Here is a 19,673-nt window from a genome sequence, read left to right as displayed (position 1 = left end):
ATATTATCCCGGTGTTTCTAATTCCCAGATGACTTAACACCATCTCATATCATCCCAGTGTTTCTAATTCCCAGATGACTAAGATATCCTTTCTATTCCTACTATGTTTTGCCCCCAAGATTTACTGCTTTGTTTAAAAAGTAGTTCAGAATTTATAAAATTTAGAATCCAAATAAAATCAAATTATGTTCTAATAAAGAAATGCACATATTTTGTACTTAGTAGTTTATTGTTGGTGATGAGATAATTTTGAAATTTACATCTTACAGGATCAAGCAAGTAAGTATTGGTGTTGTTTGGAAGCAAGTTCTCATCAAGGGAAAATAAGATCATAAATGTAGAATAGGGAAAGAAGAGGAAGATCAGTGTTTTCATTTTGATACTTAAGAAGCATCAAAATGAATTTGACTTTTTAAAAATGTATTTGTTCCTAAAAGGGCCTAGACACAATGAGATCCCAGTAAAACACAAATCCTGATTCCCAAACACCATTCCCTGTGAAAAGAAACCAGGGGTCTTGAAGAAAGCCAATTCTTAGTCTGTGTCAGGAAAAATACATAGTAAGCCTATAATATCTTGCTATGGTACAAAGCAAAAACACACTCAGACTGATGGTTCAAAATGACCCACTGGTCAAATCTGGGACAATTATAGTAATTAAACAGAATTTTCAAAATGTTGCGATTCCACAATAATACTCAAAAAGGGGAGGGGAGACAGGGACTAGAGGGAGGAAAGTGTTTCTTTGTAGAATGTTAGTTAATAAATGTAGATGGGATGCCAGCCTTAGAAAATGCCAACTTGCAGTCATGACTATAATAAAATATTGGATTCAGGTGAAAACTGTCAGTGAAAGCTAAAACCACCAAGTGAAAAGGATATGCAGTATTTTCCAAATCTTTCTCCCAAGAATAAAAAAGAATATACTTTTACAATTTAAAAAAGCCTGACAGACTACCCTACTATCAACTTTAAAAAAATCCAATGAAAACCTCGAAGACAGACTGACAAATCAAACTAAGATGGCAAACAAATTGCTAAACCTCCTCTTGCCTATTAATTTATACACGTGGGTGGCAAGTAGTATAAATGTTGCTGAAGGGGTTCTAATTCCAACAACCTATTTTATCAGCATAAGCCACAAAAAGAAGATAAAGAGCAAACACGTTTCCCTTTTAAATTATAACTTCAAGAGAGTTGAAGACTGGCAAGAAACAAGGATTACCCTAAAAGTTAACCTAAAACAAGTAAATAAATTGATTTATAAAAAGTTGGTAGATGATGAATAGATGTTTTGGTTACCTAAATCTAATACATAATTTGATATATGTAATTAGACTAGAGCACACACTGTTCTAAAAAAACTCCCAAACCAAAGAAAGCATTATTTTATCTTTTTACCACAAAATTATCCCACAAAAATTTCCTTCCTTAAGCTTATTTTTAAATGCTATACAACAAATAAGCCCACGCTGTTAATTCCACTATCAGAACGTAAAATGCTCCCTTAAATATTCCATGTGCTCAGTCTTAAAAGCTCCCAAAAATATGACTGCCATCTCAAATGCTGCTTGCACACTCACCTGGATTAAGCACAATACTACAATTATGGTATAGCCATTAAACCTGAAAGAAGTATTTGTACCAGATGGTAGTGAGTTTTATTTTAGATTATAAAATCAGCCTCCCCATTCACACCAATTCCCTGTGACATACCAAACAAATGGAGCAAAGTTAATGACTACATGGTGGGATAATCAAACTTTTTAATCTCCCTTTACACATTATATTAACATCCATATTACAAGGCATTCCATTCACAAATATTACAAATTGATAAAAACTTCACACATACCCCCAAAAAGTCTATACCAGATTCAGTCACTTTAGTAAATCATTAAAATAATAAAAGTAATGAAAACATATCATAATTCTCTTAAAGCAATAAGGTCTGAGGCACTCTGGGAAAGATGTTCTCTTACAAGGATATGTGTCAGTGGCATCAAATTGTATTACCAGAAAGTTATCAGATACCCAGTAATCAAGTACACACTAACAAGGACTTGATGATCTGATTCCTCTTCACTGGATAAACTTCTATTTGGACAGTTGCTGAAAGGAACACAGACACTGGGCAGCTAAGGTCACTGCTAATGAGTCAACTAAGCATAGGTGAGGCGGTTTTTTTATTTTTATTTTTATTTTTTAATTCCCAGCAAACCAAGGACAGCTGCATCCCTACTGCAGGTTACAGTACTCAAAGAAGTTCCTTTCTCTTCACTGTCGGGATTACTCTCACAGCCCACCTGACTTACTGTGCTCACAGCTAGAGACATCTCAGAACTCTTTACCCATCACCCTCTACAGTGCAACCTCCACCCTTCTCTGAGTATCTTCAAGGTATGCCCTTGAAATAAAAGAGAGGGAAAAAAGGGGTTTTCTACCTCCCATTTCTGACCAAATAAAGGTCTGAAAATAGTGTATTACAAATTCCTGTGCCCCGCAACAGCCAGCCACCACATGGAGCATAGCTATTTTTGTCATAAACTAGACTTTAAAAAGCCTGATAACCTTCTTCCAAAGTGAATTTTACCACATTCATTCACTGACACAGAGTCCACATTGGAGAGAAAGTCTCACTGAGTGAGTGCTTCCCTACACACAATTACCAGGATAAATAATTAGCATTAGGAAGGGAGGAGGCCAATTCCCAACTAGGAATTAAATCTCTACAAACTATAGATCCACTTATGACAGCAAAAAACCCTGTCAGAGCAGAATCAACCCAAACCAAGGTCACATAGTGTTCGGTAATTACATACATGGAATTTAAAATGTATGCATATATATTTCCATATATATATATATAATTTAAAAAATCTGGAGCAACACGTGTTGCTAAAGTTTCAAGGATTCTCATCTTCAACATTCGCCTGGAAAGCAGCTGGCTCCTGATAGCCAGTTTGTGGCAGTGATTAAAGCAACTATAGAAGCAGGTCTAAGAAAAAGTGCTCAAGGGGCAAATAAGAAAACGGGTATGCAGAGAATGGGAAGGGGGCTGGGATGGGGAGGGGGTACTGAAAGGAGTTGAACAAGGTTTCCTTTATTCTTCTCAGCTTTTTCAGACCCAAGACAAGCTCTTGAAGATACATATCAAATGCTGTGTCCTTCCTTATCTATAGTCAAAACAAAACAAGTGATAAAAAATTGCCTCATCCTTTCTGTACTCTCAATAAAATGCATAGTACAGTAAGAAGGCATTACTGAGATGTGCCATCTTAGGAGAAATTAAAATTGGGACATGAAGTGAGGCAGCGCACTATCAAGTCGCCGGGTTAGGATTTCACAGCCAGTGTCCGTTACCAGCAGCGTGTGCTCAAACTGAGCAGACCGTTTCCCGTCTCTTGTCACTGCAGTCCAACCATCTGGCCAGGTTTCATCCTGCCATCCACCTTAAAACAAAAGCAATTTCTTAATTTGATTGCTCAGTCGTCTAAATAAAAATTCTAGGTAAATACATAGAAAACTACTATGATCCCTATTTATACATGGTTTTAGCTAAAGCCTTTCCAACTTCATTTTGATCTTTAATACCCATGAAGTAATGATGATGCTGAAACTTCTTCAGGTGGGCTGCAATGTCACATTTTGTATATTTCCCCATATCAAATATTTCTGAACTAAGACACTGGACTTCAATTTAGAAAACACATTGATAATCCTCATCACATAACTATGAGTGAAGACTTGAACTAATAAATTTAGTTCTTTCCTGATACAGCTTTGGCTTCTGACTAAACTATGGCCAGTGTATACTGTGAAGGAAATAATGTAAACATTTAAATTTCCATTACAGTATTTATTTCCTGATATAATTTTTAAATGGCAGGCACAAAATCAAATGGTGCCAACTGATCATTCTATAAAATTTTTGTAGACCATACAAATGTAACCATAAAGAGGGGCAAAGAAAAAGAAATAAGGATTATCAAGAGAATAAGAAAATACTAGAAATGAATTAGAGGGGGGAGGGGACTATGAAAAGGGGAATGAAGGTTCAGAGAAAAAAGCTGAAAAACAATGACAGAAAACTCAAGGATGTGATGAAGGAAAGGCAGAAAGGTAAAGCCCCAGAGAATCAGAGGCAGAGGTGGAATGAGAAAGTCAGGCAATTCTAGACACTATTATAAAAATATGCATTTATAGAGACATTCTCATTTCAAAATTAGATGTCAAAAAAACAACACATTCTTCATTTAGGTAAAATATTATTTCTAGGCCTAACTGACTCAAACAGAAAAACTTTAGAACAAAAACTGTAGTGAAGTGTAACCTTTTCAATATTAAATTCTAGGATAAAAAGAAAATACGAGAAGGCTTTAAAAAAGTTAACCCATGCTGCATCAAAAACCAAAAGATGAGTAAACAGGAATTTCCAATATAATGACCACTACAGAACTGGATTTAAAGCAGATTATACTGTGATCTGATGAAACAGGTTCTGTTGTACAGTCAAGTAAAATATACTTGGCTACTATTCTAAGGAAATATACTTTACAACTGACTGCTCATGATCAACACCTTATTCTTATTCTACAAGAATGACAAAAAACACTACATTTGTGTGGTCTTTAATGTAATAAAGTACTTTCATTAACATAAACCAGCTCACTTAATTCTTACAACAGCCCTGGGGTAAGATAAGGGTTACAATGTTCATTTAAAGTGACCCCCACCTCTTGGTTGAGTCCTGGTGATCCCTTGAGTGTGGGCTAGATTTAGTGACTAACTTTAAAGGAAGAGAAGATGGAAGCCACTCCTAAGATTAGGTTTCAAAACAATTACAAGGACCCAGAGAAGAGGTATCCTTTAATACAGGGCTCAGAGCTCACTAGCCCTACTGTTACTGCCTCACTATGCATCCCCTAAGCCCAACAAGGAGCTAGCAGAAAGCATGTTCCTGTTATTAAATGACAACTGCTCTGACACTCTCATAAAACTGAGCCTACCATCACCACCATTTGCCTATCACAGAGAGTAACATGGTGACAGAACAGCTGCCAGAGCAAAGTGTAGTTGTCCTATGTTTTCTTCACAATGCTATATGATACCACAGGACAGGGTGCAGACTCTGAAGAGCCGGACTGTTAATGAGATGAGACTCCGACAAATTCTGCCATGTAAGCAGCTAAGAAACCGAGGCAAGTTACCCTCTTCAAGGATAAGTCTGATTCTCTGTGTGAAGAGGAAAATACCTTCCTCGTAAATTGTGGGAAAATAAATCCATAACTGTCTGCCTCAAAGTAAGTGGCTCAACAAACCCTCTCCTCCTTGGTTTCTCCTTTTCTCCTTCCTCCATCAAACAAACACTTTTACATAGGTTTGATGCAGGCTTCTAATATTACAATACACATTGTGACAAGATCTTAATGAAAAGGGACCCGGATTCATGTACTTCAGTGCCTTCTGATGGCTAGAGAATTACCATGTAGGAAGTACACCTTCTTGCTAACCTTACTATGTTAATTCTCTTTGTGATAATCAAATTCAAGATGGGAAAGGGAATGAAGCTCAAAGACAGAAAGTATAACAGATTACTAATCTAAGAAGTAACAAAAGTAATAAAAACTAAATTAAAAAATGTCACAGCATCATTTTTTCTCACCTTCACAAATCATTGGCTCAATTGTAAACACATGGCCCGATTTCATCACTCCAACTGCTTTGTTTTCTGAAATTAAGGAAAAATATCCAAAGTTAAGCAACAATCAACATTGTACTATTGAAAATCTCATAAGAAAGAGTATACAGTTAATATTCTTATTGTGTATCTTAATTATTTTCTCCTGGTTCTCTTCCTTAAAATAAATCATTCAAACAGGAAGTATACTAATAACCACCTACTTTGGAAGAGATATTGTTCTACGCACAGCTCATTTGCTTATGCTTTCTACATTAAAATATAGAGATGTCCACAGGCTAGATTTCAGGTATCATTATCACTTCTGTAAGAGGAAAGTGATACCACTTATATTACTACAGATTAGAAATGCAATCACAGAACCAAGTAGAATGCCATCACTCATCCATGTAAAAAATTTGAACAATAGTATTTAAGATCATGCAAAACGTCTCCCAACTCTCTGGGAAGAGCGAAGTGTGTGGGAGCACAGCCCACAAAAACAATCACATGAATTTCCTGAAAAGTTTTTTTATAAGTTGTCTTTTTTTCTGATCTTCAAATGGGAAGAAACCCTTTGCACATTAGCCTGTTTTTTAAAATGCTGAAGAGACCTTCATTTCTATTTAAAAAAAAAACTCCATTTCTCCCTCCAAATACTTTTTTTTTAACCTTTTTTATCCAAACTCCCTAATATGAGAGTATTTTTCAGGACCTTCATGAGAAAGATTATTATAAATTAAAATGTGTCCAGACCTGATATTCCTCAAAAAAATGCCAAAAAATAAATAAAAGTTTAGACATGCATTTTTAGACAATCTTTGACAACAATGGACACCTAACTAATCTAAATTTCAAACTAAAATACCTGAAAGGTGTCAGTTAAATAAGTGACTGCACTTACTTAGCCTGACCACCAGGTGGCAAACACCAGCTTTTGGGGTTCCTTTTCCTCTGTAAAGAAGCTGCGCCATCAGGATCATTACTTAATGAATGGTGAAGGTATGCACGGAAGCTCAACAACTAAATGCAACTCCTTCTAGGTGTGATCTAACCTCATCTACAGGTTTACATTCCTGCACCTTTCCTGGTGAACAGCCAGCAGTGCTGCTTTCCATTATCTCGGATTCTGTCAAAATACACTCACCAAAGGCTCCAAATCTAGTTTTTAAACTCATATAAAAACTTAAAAGCAATTAATTTCACTTCTAATCTCACAAACTTTCTCTCATTTTAAAATGATATATAATTTACTACATATACAGAGTCAGTCTATAGTCCCTTGGGGAATCCAAAGAAGATGTCAGAGTGTCCGTATGGTGTCACAAAAAGAAAAAAAATAAGGATCTGTGCTGTCCAATGGCAGAGCTGGCCAAGTGTAGCTGCTACCAGGCACCTGAAAAGTAGCTAATCCGAACTGAGTTGGGATAGTGTAAAAATATTGCAAATTTTGAAAACTAAAGCAGCATGTAGTTATATATTATTACCCAGTGTAGTGCCTATATCACCTAGCTGTTTCTACCAGACCTAATCTTATCTTTAATGACAGGGCTCCTGAAGGCCAGATGAACCTCTGCAGGTAGGCTAGCCAAAAACAGGTTGGATTTCTAAGGCTACCCAAGTGACCTCCAGGCAGCTTCCATACTAAGAGATACCCATACCAGCTGCAATGCCAGGAAGCACAAGACCATACAAGGAGTAAATGCAGATAAGATAATGCCTGAGTTCTGGGAAATCTCTTGCCTATTCCAGGGAAGGATATGAATATTCCTCCCCTTTATTACTTTACCCTCCCCCATTTATTTTACCCTGTATCTATGACTTTCCCACACCAACAAGTTGAGGAATTTGATTTGCGAATGTGCTTCTCCATTCTCTGGTCATTGAATAAACTTGTGCTGTTGGTACTCAGCATTTGGCCCTCGTTTTTAGCTTTCACAACACCCAAATGAAAAAGACCCTGCTTTGGGGATCTCCCCTTTTTTTAGGAGATAACAACATCTCAATAATTTTTGTTCCAATTAAAATTTTAAATGATATGTAGGATGTAATGGCATAATTATTTTAAAACACATACCTACAATGTTTTACTTTTTTAATGTGACTACTAGAAACTTATATCATTTATGTGCTTCATAATATATTTCTCTCGGACAGTGCTAACACAGAAAATCTATCTTCCTTCCATATTCCATTCCTATTTCTGCCACTGATTTATTATTATTCTAGAAGTTACAACCCTTACTCATTTCTTAGAATCTTAAAGTTTCCATTTCTCAACATAGCTCACGAAACAAATACACATTATCTGTGTAACTGTACTATTGCAGAGTAGTTTTTTTAAAAACCTGAACCCGTTCTATCATCTGTATCACAGAATTATTTAAAGTACACTGTAAATGTTGGGTATTGTCATCGTTACTTTCCAACCACTAATGACTTAAAGAAGAAAACTCACCTAATGAGGACTTTTCTCACATTAGAAGGGGTGGAGAGAAGTTATTCAACAATTTCTGGTTCCTCCTTCATTTGGGTCAAGATCAGTTACAAATCAAAGCTGAGATTACTTACATTTCAAATGGTATCTCTGCTATACAATTAAAAAACACCCTCAGCAGTTTCCTTTAACAATTCCCTAAGCTACCACAATATTTTTTTATTTTTGGTAGTGCTGGGGACAGAACCCAGGGCCTTATGCATGCCAAGCAAATGCTCTACCACTGAACCATGTCCCCTATCACAACATATTTTGATTTATATAAGCCCAATTTATGCTGGACTTTTCATAAACATACTGAATTTATACAATGAAGTACACTTGGTCCTTGCTTCTTTATCCAACATATTTTTTCCCATCTAATTAAATCCTTCTTATAAAACTCAGGTGGCATATCTTTCATGCCAATGACACCATTTTTATCATATTGCCACCAATGACCCTTATTGCCTTCTCCCATAAATGTTGTTTTCAGTCTCTATCCAAACCTAAACCCAAGTTTAATTGCCCTTGCATGTCCCCTTAACATTCTTACTTACACACACCCCCACCACTGTAATCACAATAGCTACTTCCTTTCCATGAAAGAAATGTACATTCAGGAGATAATACGGCCTAAGAGAAATAAAGTCAGTTACTTGTTTTCTGTTGCTTTTATTTCAAGCATGAATCACAGAATGATGCTGTTAATGAATGCTGATATACATCAGATTCTGTGCTATAGAGGATTGCTCCAGCTTCTCCTATTAGAGAGGTTTTTCATGCATTTCACTCCCTCTTCACAATATGCATGCCTAGAACTTACCACTTCATACCTGGACTCCAGCAACAACTGTCCATCATGCTGACTACACTGAGTAGCTTTCATCTGGAATATTAGATACCACTACCAAATTAGTCTTCCCCCAAATACAGGATTTATCATGCCATTTTCTGCTCCATAATGTTTCTGAAGAGTCCTAGAGATGAAGTCAGATTTCCTCAGTCTGGTATTCCTCTACCCAGCAATGCCTACTGTCAATCCTCAAAACATAATACTCATCAAAGCTTATCTTGTATCTGTTCAGTCTCAACTTGAAGCACCTTTCCAGACTTCCCTCCACCTGGAATGTGTTATCATTTCCTTAACCAAACCAAAATCTCAACCATGCTTTACTTATCCCCCAGAACCTAGTACCAAACTGCTTCAATCCTTGCTTCAAGAGAACAGGAAGCACAGGAGAAAAGACCAACTACAGAAAGCTCAGAATACAAGTACCAATGCTCGCTCTGGCATTTGTTTACTGGATTGTGTGACTTTGAACAAACAGACTGCTTTCCATGAGTATTATGTCGCTTAATCCTCATAACAATTCTAAGATAGGTATCATTCCCTATTACACAGATGAGAATACTTAAGCACAAGGAAATCTGTGAGAGTATTTATATAATAATGGCTCAATAAGTGCATGCGTGTGTGTCTGTCTGTTGAATTTCTTTCTAGGTCACTTATGGTGGATAGCTTTCAATTCTGGCACTAAATATCAGACTTGTTGCTACACATATCTAATCTCTTTCAGAGAAAAGGTTTGTGAAAGACATTGTCTATCAGTTCCTTTTTTTATTCTTCCATACAGTTGTCACTTGAGTAAAAGTACTTTGTTTATTCCCTTCTATTTATGCCAATATACTACAGTATCTGACATACTCTAACCACTCACACCAAACCAAGCAAGATGAACTGATTTCACCTAAGGAATCAGAAGAGAGATGACTACACATATGGCAGATTGTTGAACATTTCCCGGAACAGATTACTTTCAGAGTACTCAGATTACGTTTCCCAACTTCCCATGCTGTTAAGTTACAACTATGTGAAAAATTCCTGCCAATGAAAAACAAATGTGCATGATTTATGTCACTTCCAGGCTGGTTCATTAAAACTCCCAAATATACCCCTCCAAAGCTTTGTCCCTTCCACCCTATCTGTTCACTATCTGTTCATAGCGACTGTCTTAGACTGTTATATAAGCATGACCTGAACCTGACCTATGTTTAAACAAATACACATTCCGGGGGTCTATTTGTTACAGCAAATAGATTACTCTAATAAATACAAAATAGTAGGCCCTATTATAGGTTTGAATAAATATTTCTTGAGTAAGTTGTTAGCACAAATCTTCAGACAGTACTTACTGGCATAGTGGGGTACATTGGGAGCTGTATGAAAAAGCTTGTGTATTCCATGCCCACAGTAGCTTCGAACAACTGAAAATCCATTTGCTTGAGCATGCTTCTGAATAATATTTCCCAATTCTCTGTATCGAACACCAGGTTTCACTGAAAGAAAAAGAGAAGATTCAGGACAAAGAGTAGTAATAACCAACATTTTCTAAGCGATTCGTATCTATGTGCCAGGAACCTTTGTAAATACTTTATATGTCTTCATGCCTAAATTTACAAATGAGGAAACTAAGCCACACAGAGGCCACACAGTAAATAGCAAAGCTCTGATTCAAACCAAGAGCACCTGAAGTTCCTCCTCTAACGCCAGACAAACAGAACACCTTGGGTGCTAAAAGGGTAAGGACAGCACCATTTATTCTCTCTAATAACAGATATGGAACAACAGAATGGAAAATACATTTCCCTTTATAGGCTTTCCTAAGGTCAAGATCCATACTATTCTATTCCACTCTATTCTATTCTAAAAATCAGAGGAAATAAGGAAAGCAAGTGTACCAGAAGAAAAAGAAGTGTCCAAGAGTGTCCAAACTTGTCCCAAGTTTCATTCAGGTCAACTTCTGAAAGAAGTACTTCTCCCCTGGGCTGTTTCATTCTCTAACAGTGCTTCTCAAACTATTCATAATTGAACCTAGAAAAGGTCCCAGGGTACAGGTCCTAGGGTATACCTTTCACTATATACATACTGCCCTGTTTAATTTTTATAAATTTAGTAGTGCCTTAAGGGGAAAAGAAAAAATAATAATAAGTGGTTCTCATGTTAATAAGGCCATTCTGGCACTAAAACCCCAGGAGTGGGGCACTGCCAAATTTCTGGAACAATGAGGCAAATTCCAAGGGTCCTCTAACTCTTAGCCTACCTGATTTCCAAAGAAACATTCAGATGCAATCTACCTGCCCCCATGTAATTAATTTAACAGCTTAAGGAATCACAATTTAATAATTTTACTTGCTCTTAACCATTCCAGCTTGATGTTTTCGGCAGAAGGAAGGTAACTTCTGATTTTGAGAAAACATGCTGACTTTCACAATGTTTTTCTTTCATTCCTATCCAGGTTCTCCAATCAGCCCTGGGTTGGAAAGCTGGGGGCTCATGCAACAAATTGTGCAGTACATAATAAAGAAAATCCCCATTCAGCAGTAATGACAGAAGGTGAGAGAGTCTTCCATAATTGTCAAACTTGAGCAATTTTGGTTCAGAGCGTGTTATCTGGAGACATATTTGGACATCACACAGGAGATGGTGGTATAACTGATATCTAGTGTGCTGACAGACACCAGAGATGCAGCTAAGCATCTTACAATGCACAGGACAAGCCCCCTGTCACAAAGCATTATCAGACCCAAAAATGTCTTTAATTCATACATTTAAACATACTACTCTAGAAAAGTTAATTTAACAACTTCACAAACTCGCTAGTACTCTACACTAGGGTGAAAAACAATTAGTATTTTTAAACTATGGGAACAAGAAAAACATATATAATATTGTTAATAGCAATTTCCAGAGTTCAAGAAATTTTTGTTCTTTCTTGACTATTGCTATCAAGACTAGTTTCTCACAGTTTCTTAAGTTCTAGTCATATGTCTTTTTGAAACAACACTGCAGCTTTCTGATTATTTCAATTACCTCACAGAGAAGAAAAAGGATATAAACACTGAATATATTATCTGACAGAAATCCTAAAAATTATTTAAAGCTGAAGCTTCTACAAATGATAAGCACAGAAATTCTCATTTCACAATTCCACCTACTATATTAAAAGTTTTAAAATAATCAACAGTGAATTATAAATTTCTAAAACCTTCAGATATTGATACATGAAAATATTGTCTTTCATTTTCACACATCCAACATTATATAAATTAGTAAAAATTTCATCATCTTCCATGCCTGTTAAAGAGTAACTAAAAACGATAAAAATAACAAACCAATGTTATTACAGATAACTATCTATGTGTTAAATAACTCTGTCCTGTTCAATACTCTGAAGAAGTGGGGGAGTGGTAGCAATAATACACTGAATAATACAGTTCAAACACTATGGATTTTAACAGAAAACAATTTGTCCTCAAACTATCCTTTTATTAGCAATGTGTTAACAACTTCAACAAGACTTTCCTTTTCTTCTCCCATTCCCAGAAAGTACTGAGTAAACCAAAAAAAGGATAAGCTGCTGTCATGAAGACACCATGGAAAAGATCCTACAGATATGCACATATTTCCACTCAGTACTACAACAGAAAGATATCTAGAGACCACCAAAATCCAGTAGAATAGTTACAGAAATTTAGATACTGTGAAATATAATCTGTATCTATTAAAAGAACGGGGTGGCAGGTGCAGTGGCACACGCCTGTAATCCCAGAGGCTCGGGAGATTGAGTCAGGAGAATCACAAGGGTTCAAAGCCAGCCTTAGCAATGGTGAGATGCTAAGCAACTCACTGAGGCCCTGTCTCTAAATAAAATAGAAAACAGGGCTGGGGATGGGACTCAGCGATTGAGGCCCCAGAGTTCAATCCCCAATACCAAAAAAAACGAAAAATGGGGTAGATCTGCTACTTTATAAGATCCCTAAGAAATAACTGAACAACTGTCAAATTATAGAAAATTACAAATATTATGATTCCATTTAACCTAATTAAACCCATACACATATCTATATGTCAAGACATAGAAGAGAGGGGAGAAAAACCTAAATGTTAACAATGGATACCTCTAGATAGAAAAGAGATGAAAAGTGAAGTGGGGAGGCAAATGCAAAGAAGGATCATTCATTCTCCTCACAAAATCGTCAGGCTTGTTTCAATTTTCTGTAATAGAAACTAATACTAATGTAGTTGAAAGAAAAAAAAGTAGAAATAAAAACTACACAAAAGAATCACCCACACACTCCTCTTTTAAAAGAAAAAAATATCAGAAGAGACAGAGGATCATAAGTAATCACCTGGTCCATTTGCATCAAGACATTCCCACATCATCTTTAAACACATTAACCATTAAACACTAAGCTAACTCAGGTAGGGCAATGGAAAAGCTGTTAGGTACAAGAAACGCACAACAATGCAGTGATAAAATGCGTCACTGGCAAAGCAGAGCCAATGGGGCCCAGCACTGAAGCTGACCTGCATCGATGGCTTGCATAAGACACTCGTATGTGGTCTGAACTAATTTCCGTGCTCCCTCATCCACATCTCCAACAAAAAAGGTCTCATTCAGGTCCCCATGATAACCATTGCGATAAAGAGTGATGTCCACTGCAAAAAAAATGTGTAAATATTAAGACATATTTATTTTCATTCCACAATAGAACTTAGTTTTTCCAATGTGACAGCATCAAGTAATTTAATGGAAAAGATGACTTTTGAATTGTCAAATTAGACACCAGTGAATGTGTAGTTACTCCCTAACAAAAATTCCTTGAGGGTAATTAAACTAAACTCACTGTGGAAAACAGATATACGGCTTACAGCACAAGCCAGATGGTGGGTTTTTATATTCTTATAGTAATTAGATAATTTGTGGCAGAGGAAAAAGTTATATGGGATACAATCATGCAAGATAAACATCCAGGGTTAGTAACATTAAACTGAGGACTCTGGTAAATTTTTCCATTAAATAAAAAATGCTATTTTCACTTGTCATCTTTAATGAGTTTCTTCCTTCTCCTAAAAAAAAAAAAAAAAATATGTAAATAGCAAAACTTAAGATAATCTCTACACCCCAATACTCTCTTGACCACCACCCCGCCACAGGACTGAGGATAGAACCCAGGGCCTTGGGTGTCCTACGCAAATGCTCTACCACTGAGCTAAACTCCCAACCTTTTTAATTAATTAATCTTTCATTTATTTGTGAATACTCATCCTTCTCTTCATTTCCATGCTGTAAGAACACAGATTACTAATATGTCACTATCGTAACATAAATGACTATCTAGAGAACATATTGAATGTACATTTTTACTGTGGATTTCAACCAATCTCCAACATCACAGTACAGGTGTTTCAACTCCAGCACAAAGTACACATGTATAAAAAAATCTCACACATTTTACACATAATAAAAATAGCAAGTTTTACATAAAAACAGATGCAAAATCTGTGGAACTTTATAAACACATCATCTAACTAAAGCAATAACAACCATAATAAAAATACTATCACAATTAAATCTCTATTCTCATTCTTGACCAGCATCACAGTTGGTCTATTCTGTGCAGTCTTCAACCCTGGGACTCATGTTTCCTTGGATTCCTTTAATATCCTAAACAGAATAATTTCATTAATACTAAAAGTACCATCAAGGAGATGCTTCTTCATTAACACTTATTTAATCCCAGAGGAAAATGCCTTTGGAGCTTCTTCTCTACACCTGCAGCTTCCTAAGATAACACAACACAGAGGTCCTTAAAGGCACTCCATTCAAGTAAGGCACTTCTGTGAAATTTTTAGCTTTTTTTTTAAAGTCTTCATTTATTACTAAGGATTTTTCTTACCTGTTAAGAAAGCCTATTCTGATCTCTTAAAACCCACTGAGGGACTTAAATTTAAAAACTGCACTATACTCAACACTGCTTCCATATTACACTGACATCTGTCACTTATTTACCAGTCACATATGAATTAAGCACCAAACAAATGCATAGTATAAATATTTAAGACACATCTAATATGATGTGTTTTAAAAGAACATGCACAAAATTGTAAAAAAAAAAAAAAGAAAGAAAGAAAGAAAAAAAAGAGGCTTCCACAGACTTTCAAATAATACTAAGTTTTAAACAGGAAAAAGCATAAATATAGAAAGCAAGTCAAGAAAACAAAACTCACACTAACATATTTCTTACCATTAACAATATCACCTTCTTGCAAAGGTCGTCTGTCTGGAATTCCATGGCAAATGACTTCATTCACTGAAGTACAACAAGACTTTGGGAAATTATAGTAATTCAGGGGAGAAGGATAGCAATTTCTTGCAATGCATGCCTATAATACATTAAAATAAAATAAAATAGTTTGGAATGTGCAAAGAGGAAAAATCTGCATGCATAAGATTTTAAAAGGGCTGGGGATGTGGCTCAAGCGGTAGCGCGCTTGCCTGGCATGCGTGCGGCCCGGGTTCAATCCTCAGCACCACAACAAACAAAGATGTTGTGTCCGCCGAGAACTAAAAAATAAATATTAAAAAAATTCTCGCTCTCTCCCTCTCTCACTCTCTCTTTAAAAAAAAAAAAGATTTTAAAATCTGAAGTTGGACAAATGCTAATCTTTAAAACAGTAGTGGATATTATGTCTTCCTTTTAAATGAGATCACACAATGTTGCCCAGGTTGTCCTGAATTCACAGGCTCAAGTGATCTTCCTGTCTCAGCCTCTCGAGAAGCTGTGACTATGCCCCACCATGCCTGGCCGGTGGATATAATTTTAAAGAGCATACAACAAGTTTTATGCCAGTCAGATATGCTGTATGCAAACCAGCTTTATTGGTACTTGTGTAAAGAAAAACCAAATTCACATTCTACAAATATATACAATTGCTACTATGTGAAGACTCTACTTTAGAATTTACTCCTTGTGAAAAAAAATATTTAAAATAAGTAATAAGTATTTTTATGTGATTACAATTTCTTATATAGAAATAAGCCTCTATCCCTATGACCAAAAAATGAATAATAGTGTAATTAAGAAATGATAAACAACTCCCTGAGACATTTTCACCATTCACTACATTCATTTCATTTTCATTGTTTACTTCATACCAATGAACAACAAGAAATCTTAGAAAATGGTCTGGTTTCCAAAACAAATTTTACCATAGATGTTTTTACACAATCGTAATCACAGCATACATCATTTGTTTCCATACTGACACACAAGTCTTCAAGCTAATAATTTTCTAATACTTGCATAAAATATCATTTGTGGAATATATCATAATTTTACCAGAAATTCTACCATTATTGGAAATCTAAATAAACTTAAAATTTTCTCAATTATAAAAAAAAAAGCTTACAACTAATAACTACATCCCTTTGGCTTTTCCCTTATTTAAAATATGCTTCTATATTTCACAGAGCATTTTAAATAGCAGTTTAGAGAATAATGAATTCAGAACATTCTGACTGAAAATGCCAACTCCATCATCATTTACAAGTTGTATAACCTTGGACAACTTAATTAACCTCTCTCCTCAGTTTACTTTTCTATAAAATAGAGATGATAACAGCATTTACCTCAAAGGGCTATTGGGGAGATTAAATGAGTTTATTTGAAAGAAAATACTTTTTAGGAGTTCCTGGCTCACAAGAAGCCCTCAAAATGCTTAATGCATACTAGACATTTTATGCTAACATATGTAACAATAGCCCAAAATCAAGATATAAAAATCTGAATAAAAATATTTATAAACATCTTTACAGTTCAAGACATATTATCAAATTCTTTCACAAAGGTTGTCTCCATTTATAATATCATCACAAAGTAAAAAGAGTACCAGAGTACCAATTTCATCCTCATCACACTATAATAAATATTAACATCTTTAAAATACTTACCATAAATTTACTATGTCTTTATAATTCATATTAATCTGATTACTGGAATAATTTTAATACACATTCCATGTTTTAACTGGACAACACTTCTCTTATGAACAATTTAATCATATAATGCACGCACATACCTACTAGATTAAGGTCTCTCTGACAGGCAATTTTTATTTAAAAGAAAAAAAAAGATATCCCTGTATCATATTTATTACAAATACTTATCTGTTTGTTGCCTTTTTTTGCAAGATATAAAAGACAATATTGATTTCAACCAATCTAGCTTCAGAAGTCATATTGTTCATGTCAGAATATTGGGTGTAAGACATTTAAAAACATTGATAAAATGTATCATTTTGTAAAAGCACAACTGAAATGCTGAGGCTTCTAAAATACCATATTTCAAGCTCATCTCAGACCTCAGTACAACAAATACAGTCATTCATCTGCATCAATGGGGGACTAATTCTAAGATAAGCCCGCACCTAATGGGTACCGAAATCTGTAGATGCTCAAGTTGTTTATATAAATAGTGTAGAGTTTGCAGATAACTCACAAAAATCCTCCCACACACTTTAAATCATCTCTACATTACTTATGATACTAATACAATGTAAATGTTACGTGAATAGTTATTACACTGCATTGTTCAGGAAATAATGACAAAGAAAAAGATCCGTACATGTTCAATACAGATGCCATTTTTTCCCCAAATATTTTCAATCCACAGTTAGTTGAAACTATGGATGCCCATGATCCAGAAGGCAGACTTAAACACTGGCATAATGATTGCTGAATGCTTTCTATATTTGAAACAAAGCAAAAATTAGCTTTCAACTCAGCTTAATAAGGTTATTGTAGACATTCTGAACATAAGTCAAAAACATCTAATAATGTCATTCCCCCNGACAAACTTTCATGTATTCATATCATTTTCCCTCACTCTAACCACATTTCCTCCCTAAACAGTCTAGGATTTCCATTAAACATAGTCACTTTATACAACCAAAAAAAATAGAAATCTGTATCCTTTGTACTATCTTAGATGTTTTTGGGAAAACTGATGAAATGAATTTCCCATTCAATATAATTTTATATAAAATATAAAAATATTTAATATAAAGATGCAAACAAATTTATATAAAAATTGAGCTTATTTACTAAGTAAGCTTGACTGATTTCTACATGAAAATGTACATTCTAGGTTTATCTGAACAATAATCAACTGACAGAGGTTGGGTCTTCTCACACTTCTATAATGAAGAAGGGTGGAGGGAAATAAAATAGACAAATGAATTTCCTCTAACAATCTTAGTAACTAAGTAAAAGGAATATGAATTTCTCCAGATTATCAAAACAAAGTAGTATCAAACGACTTTTAAAGTGCTGCATAAAAACCTAAATAAACACTATCAATGTATCAATTATTTTTCTTTAGAAAAATATAAATATGCGATTTTACCTTGTTAATATCAACCACTATCATACATCATAGGTATTTCACAATAGGACCTTTAGTTTATCTTGTCTTAGGACATTAGTGAAAATAAAATGACAAAAACCTAGTTCTTAAAACACACACACAGAATATAGAGAAAAAAACAAACTTGCAAGCAAATATAGATTACTTGCCATACTAATTTTCATACTATTTAAATGGAGATTAACTGTTGTATTAAATGATACAGTAGCAATAGTTTAATGAAAAATGTGGCTAAGTCAGTCTTAACAAAATAATAATATTGGAGACCTTTATAAATCCAGCAAATCACTGACTTCCTGTCCAAGCAATGCTCAAACATATCTTACCCTAAAGGGAAAAAATAATTCTTACCCTACATACAAGTCGCATCCCTTCTATGTCTTCAGATGAGAGTAATTTAATTTGAGAAGTACCTTTAAGAGCCTGTTCAGATTCAGACATTCCTGTAACAAAAAAATAAGTAAAATTAAAATGAATAGAAAGATGTAGAATTCATTAGCATAATAATAGTCAAGTCTTCCTAAATCACACAATATTTCATTTTGAGAGGTACAGGTTAATTTATTTAAAAGACATTTTTTAATATGTAAAAGCAATTTGCTAAACAAATTGATGAATTCTACAGAATAAATTTTCAGATATATTAGAAATCAGTCAATATTTATAGAGTACTTATTATATGCCAGGCAGTGTGCTAATAAGCTCAGTAAACAATTCACATTTGGATAATAACATACAATTTACAAATTGCTTTCATGATCATTGTCTCATGAAGCAGTTATATACAAACAATTGATGAATCAATTACACTATTTTTCTGAAACAAAAACCCAAGTCAATGTTTTTTAAACTGTAGTTTTTGATCTTTCAGTGGGCTATAAGTACTTTTTTGAAAGTGAAAAAGGGAATAAAAATTACTAGGTTCTATTACACAGACTAAGGTAAGTGCTGCTGTGAAATGTTTGACTGTTAATTTATGTATACATACCTGGACCAATCATGATATAAAATTCAGTTCTCACTCTGGGTCACAATCAAAAAGTCTGAAAAATTTATCGCCCTAGTAGACTTCACTAATAAAATTTGTCTAATTCAAGTTTCACATATATTTAAAAGAAACAGACATTATAGCAATTATTTCAAAATTCTGAAAAAATAATGTAATGAATGAATTACCAGCCAATCTTGTTTATAAGCACTAGTGAGAAAAACTCCAAATACTGCAAAAAGAATTTGAAAGAAGGG

General features: G+C 34.8%; 1 protein-coding gene across 1 annotated transcript in view; it reads right to left on the bottom strand.

The window, feature by feature from the left end:
• Positions 1-1,746: 1,746 nt before the first annotated feature.
• Metap1 (methionyl aminopeptidase 1) overlaps positions 1,747-19,673 on the bottom strand; it is a 52,564-nt gene continuing 34,637 nt past the window's right edge. Inside the window, exons 5-10 of the mRNA XM_048813858.1 lie at positions 18,780-18,871; positions 15,249-15,387; positions 13,528-13,659; positions 10,353-10,496; positions 5,666-5,731; positions 1,747-3,452 (exon numbers count right to left, since the gene is read on the bottom strand). Coding sequence (XP_048669815.1) covers positions 3,289-3,452; positions 5,666-5,731; positions 10,353-10,496; positions 13,528-13,659; positions 15,249-15,387; positions 18,780-18,871 — 737 coding nt within the window. The 3' untranslated portion in view covers positions 1,747-3,288. The remainder of the gene's footprint in view (positions 3,453-5,665; positions 5,732-10,352; positions 10,497-13,527; positions 13,660-15,248; positions 15,388-18,779; positions 18,872-19,673) is intronic.

This window comes from Marmota marmota, unplaced genomic scaffold (genome assembly GCF_001458135.2).
Source record: "Marmota marmota marmota unplaced genomic scaffold, marMar, whole genome shotgun sequence".
Lineage (NCBI taxonomy): Eukaryota > Metazoa > Chordata > Mammalia > Rodentia > Sciuridae > Marmota > Marmota marmota.
The sequence above is the reverse complement of the archived record's forward strand: the minus strand, read 5'-3'. Positions and strand labels throughout refer to the sequence as shown.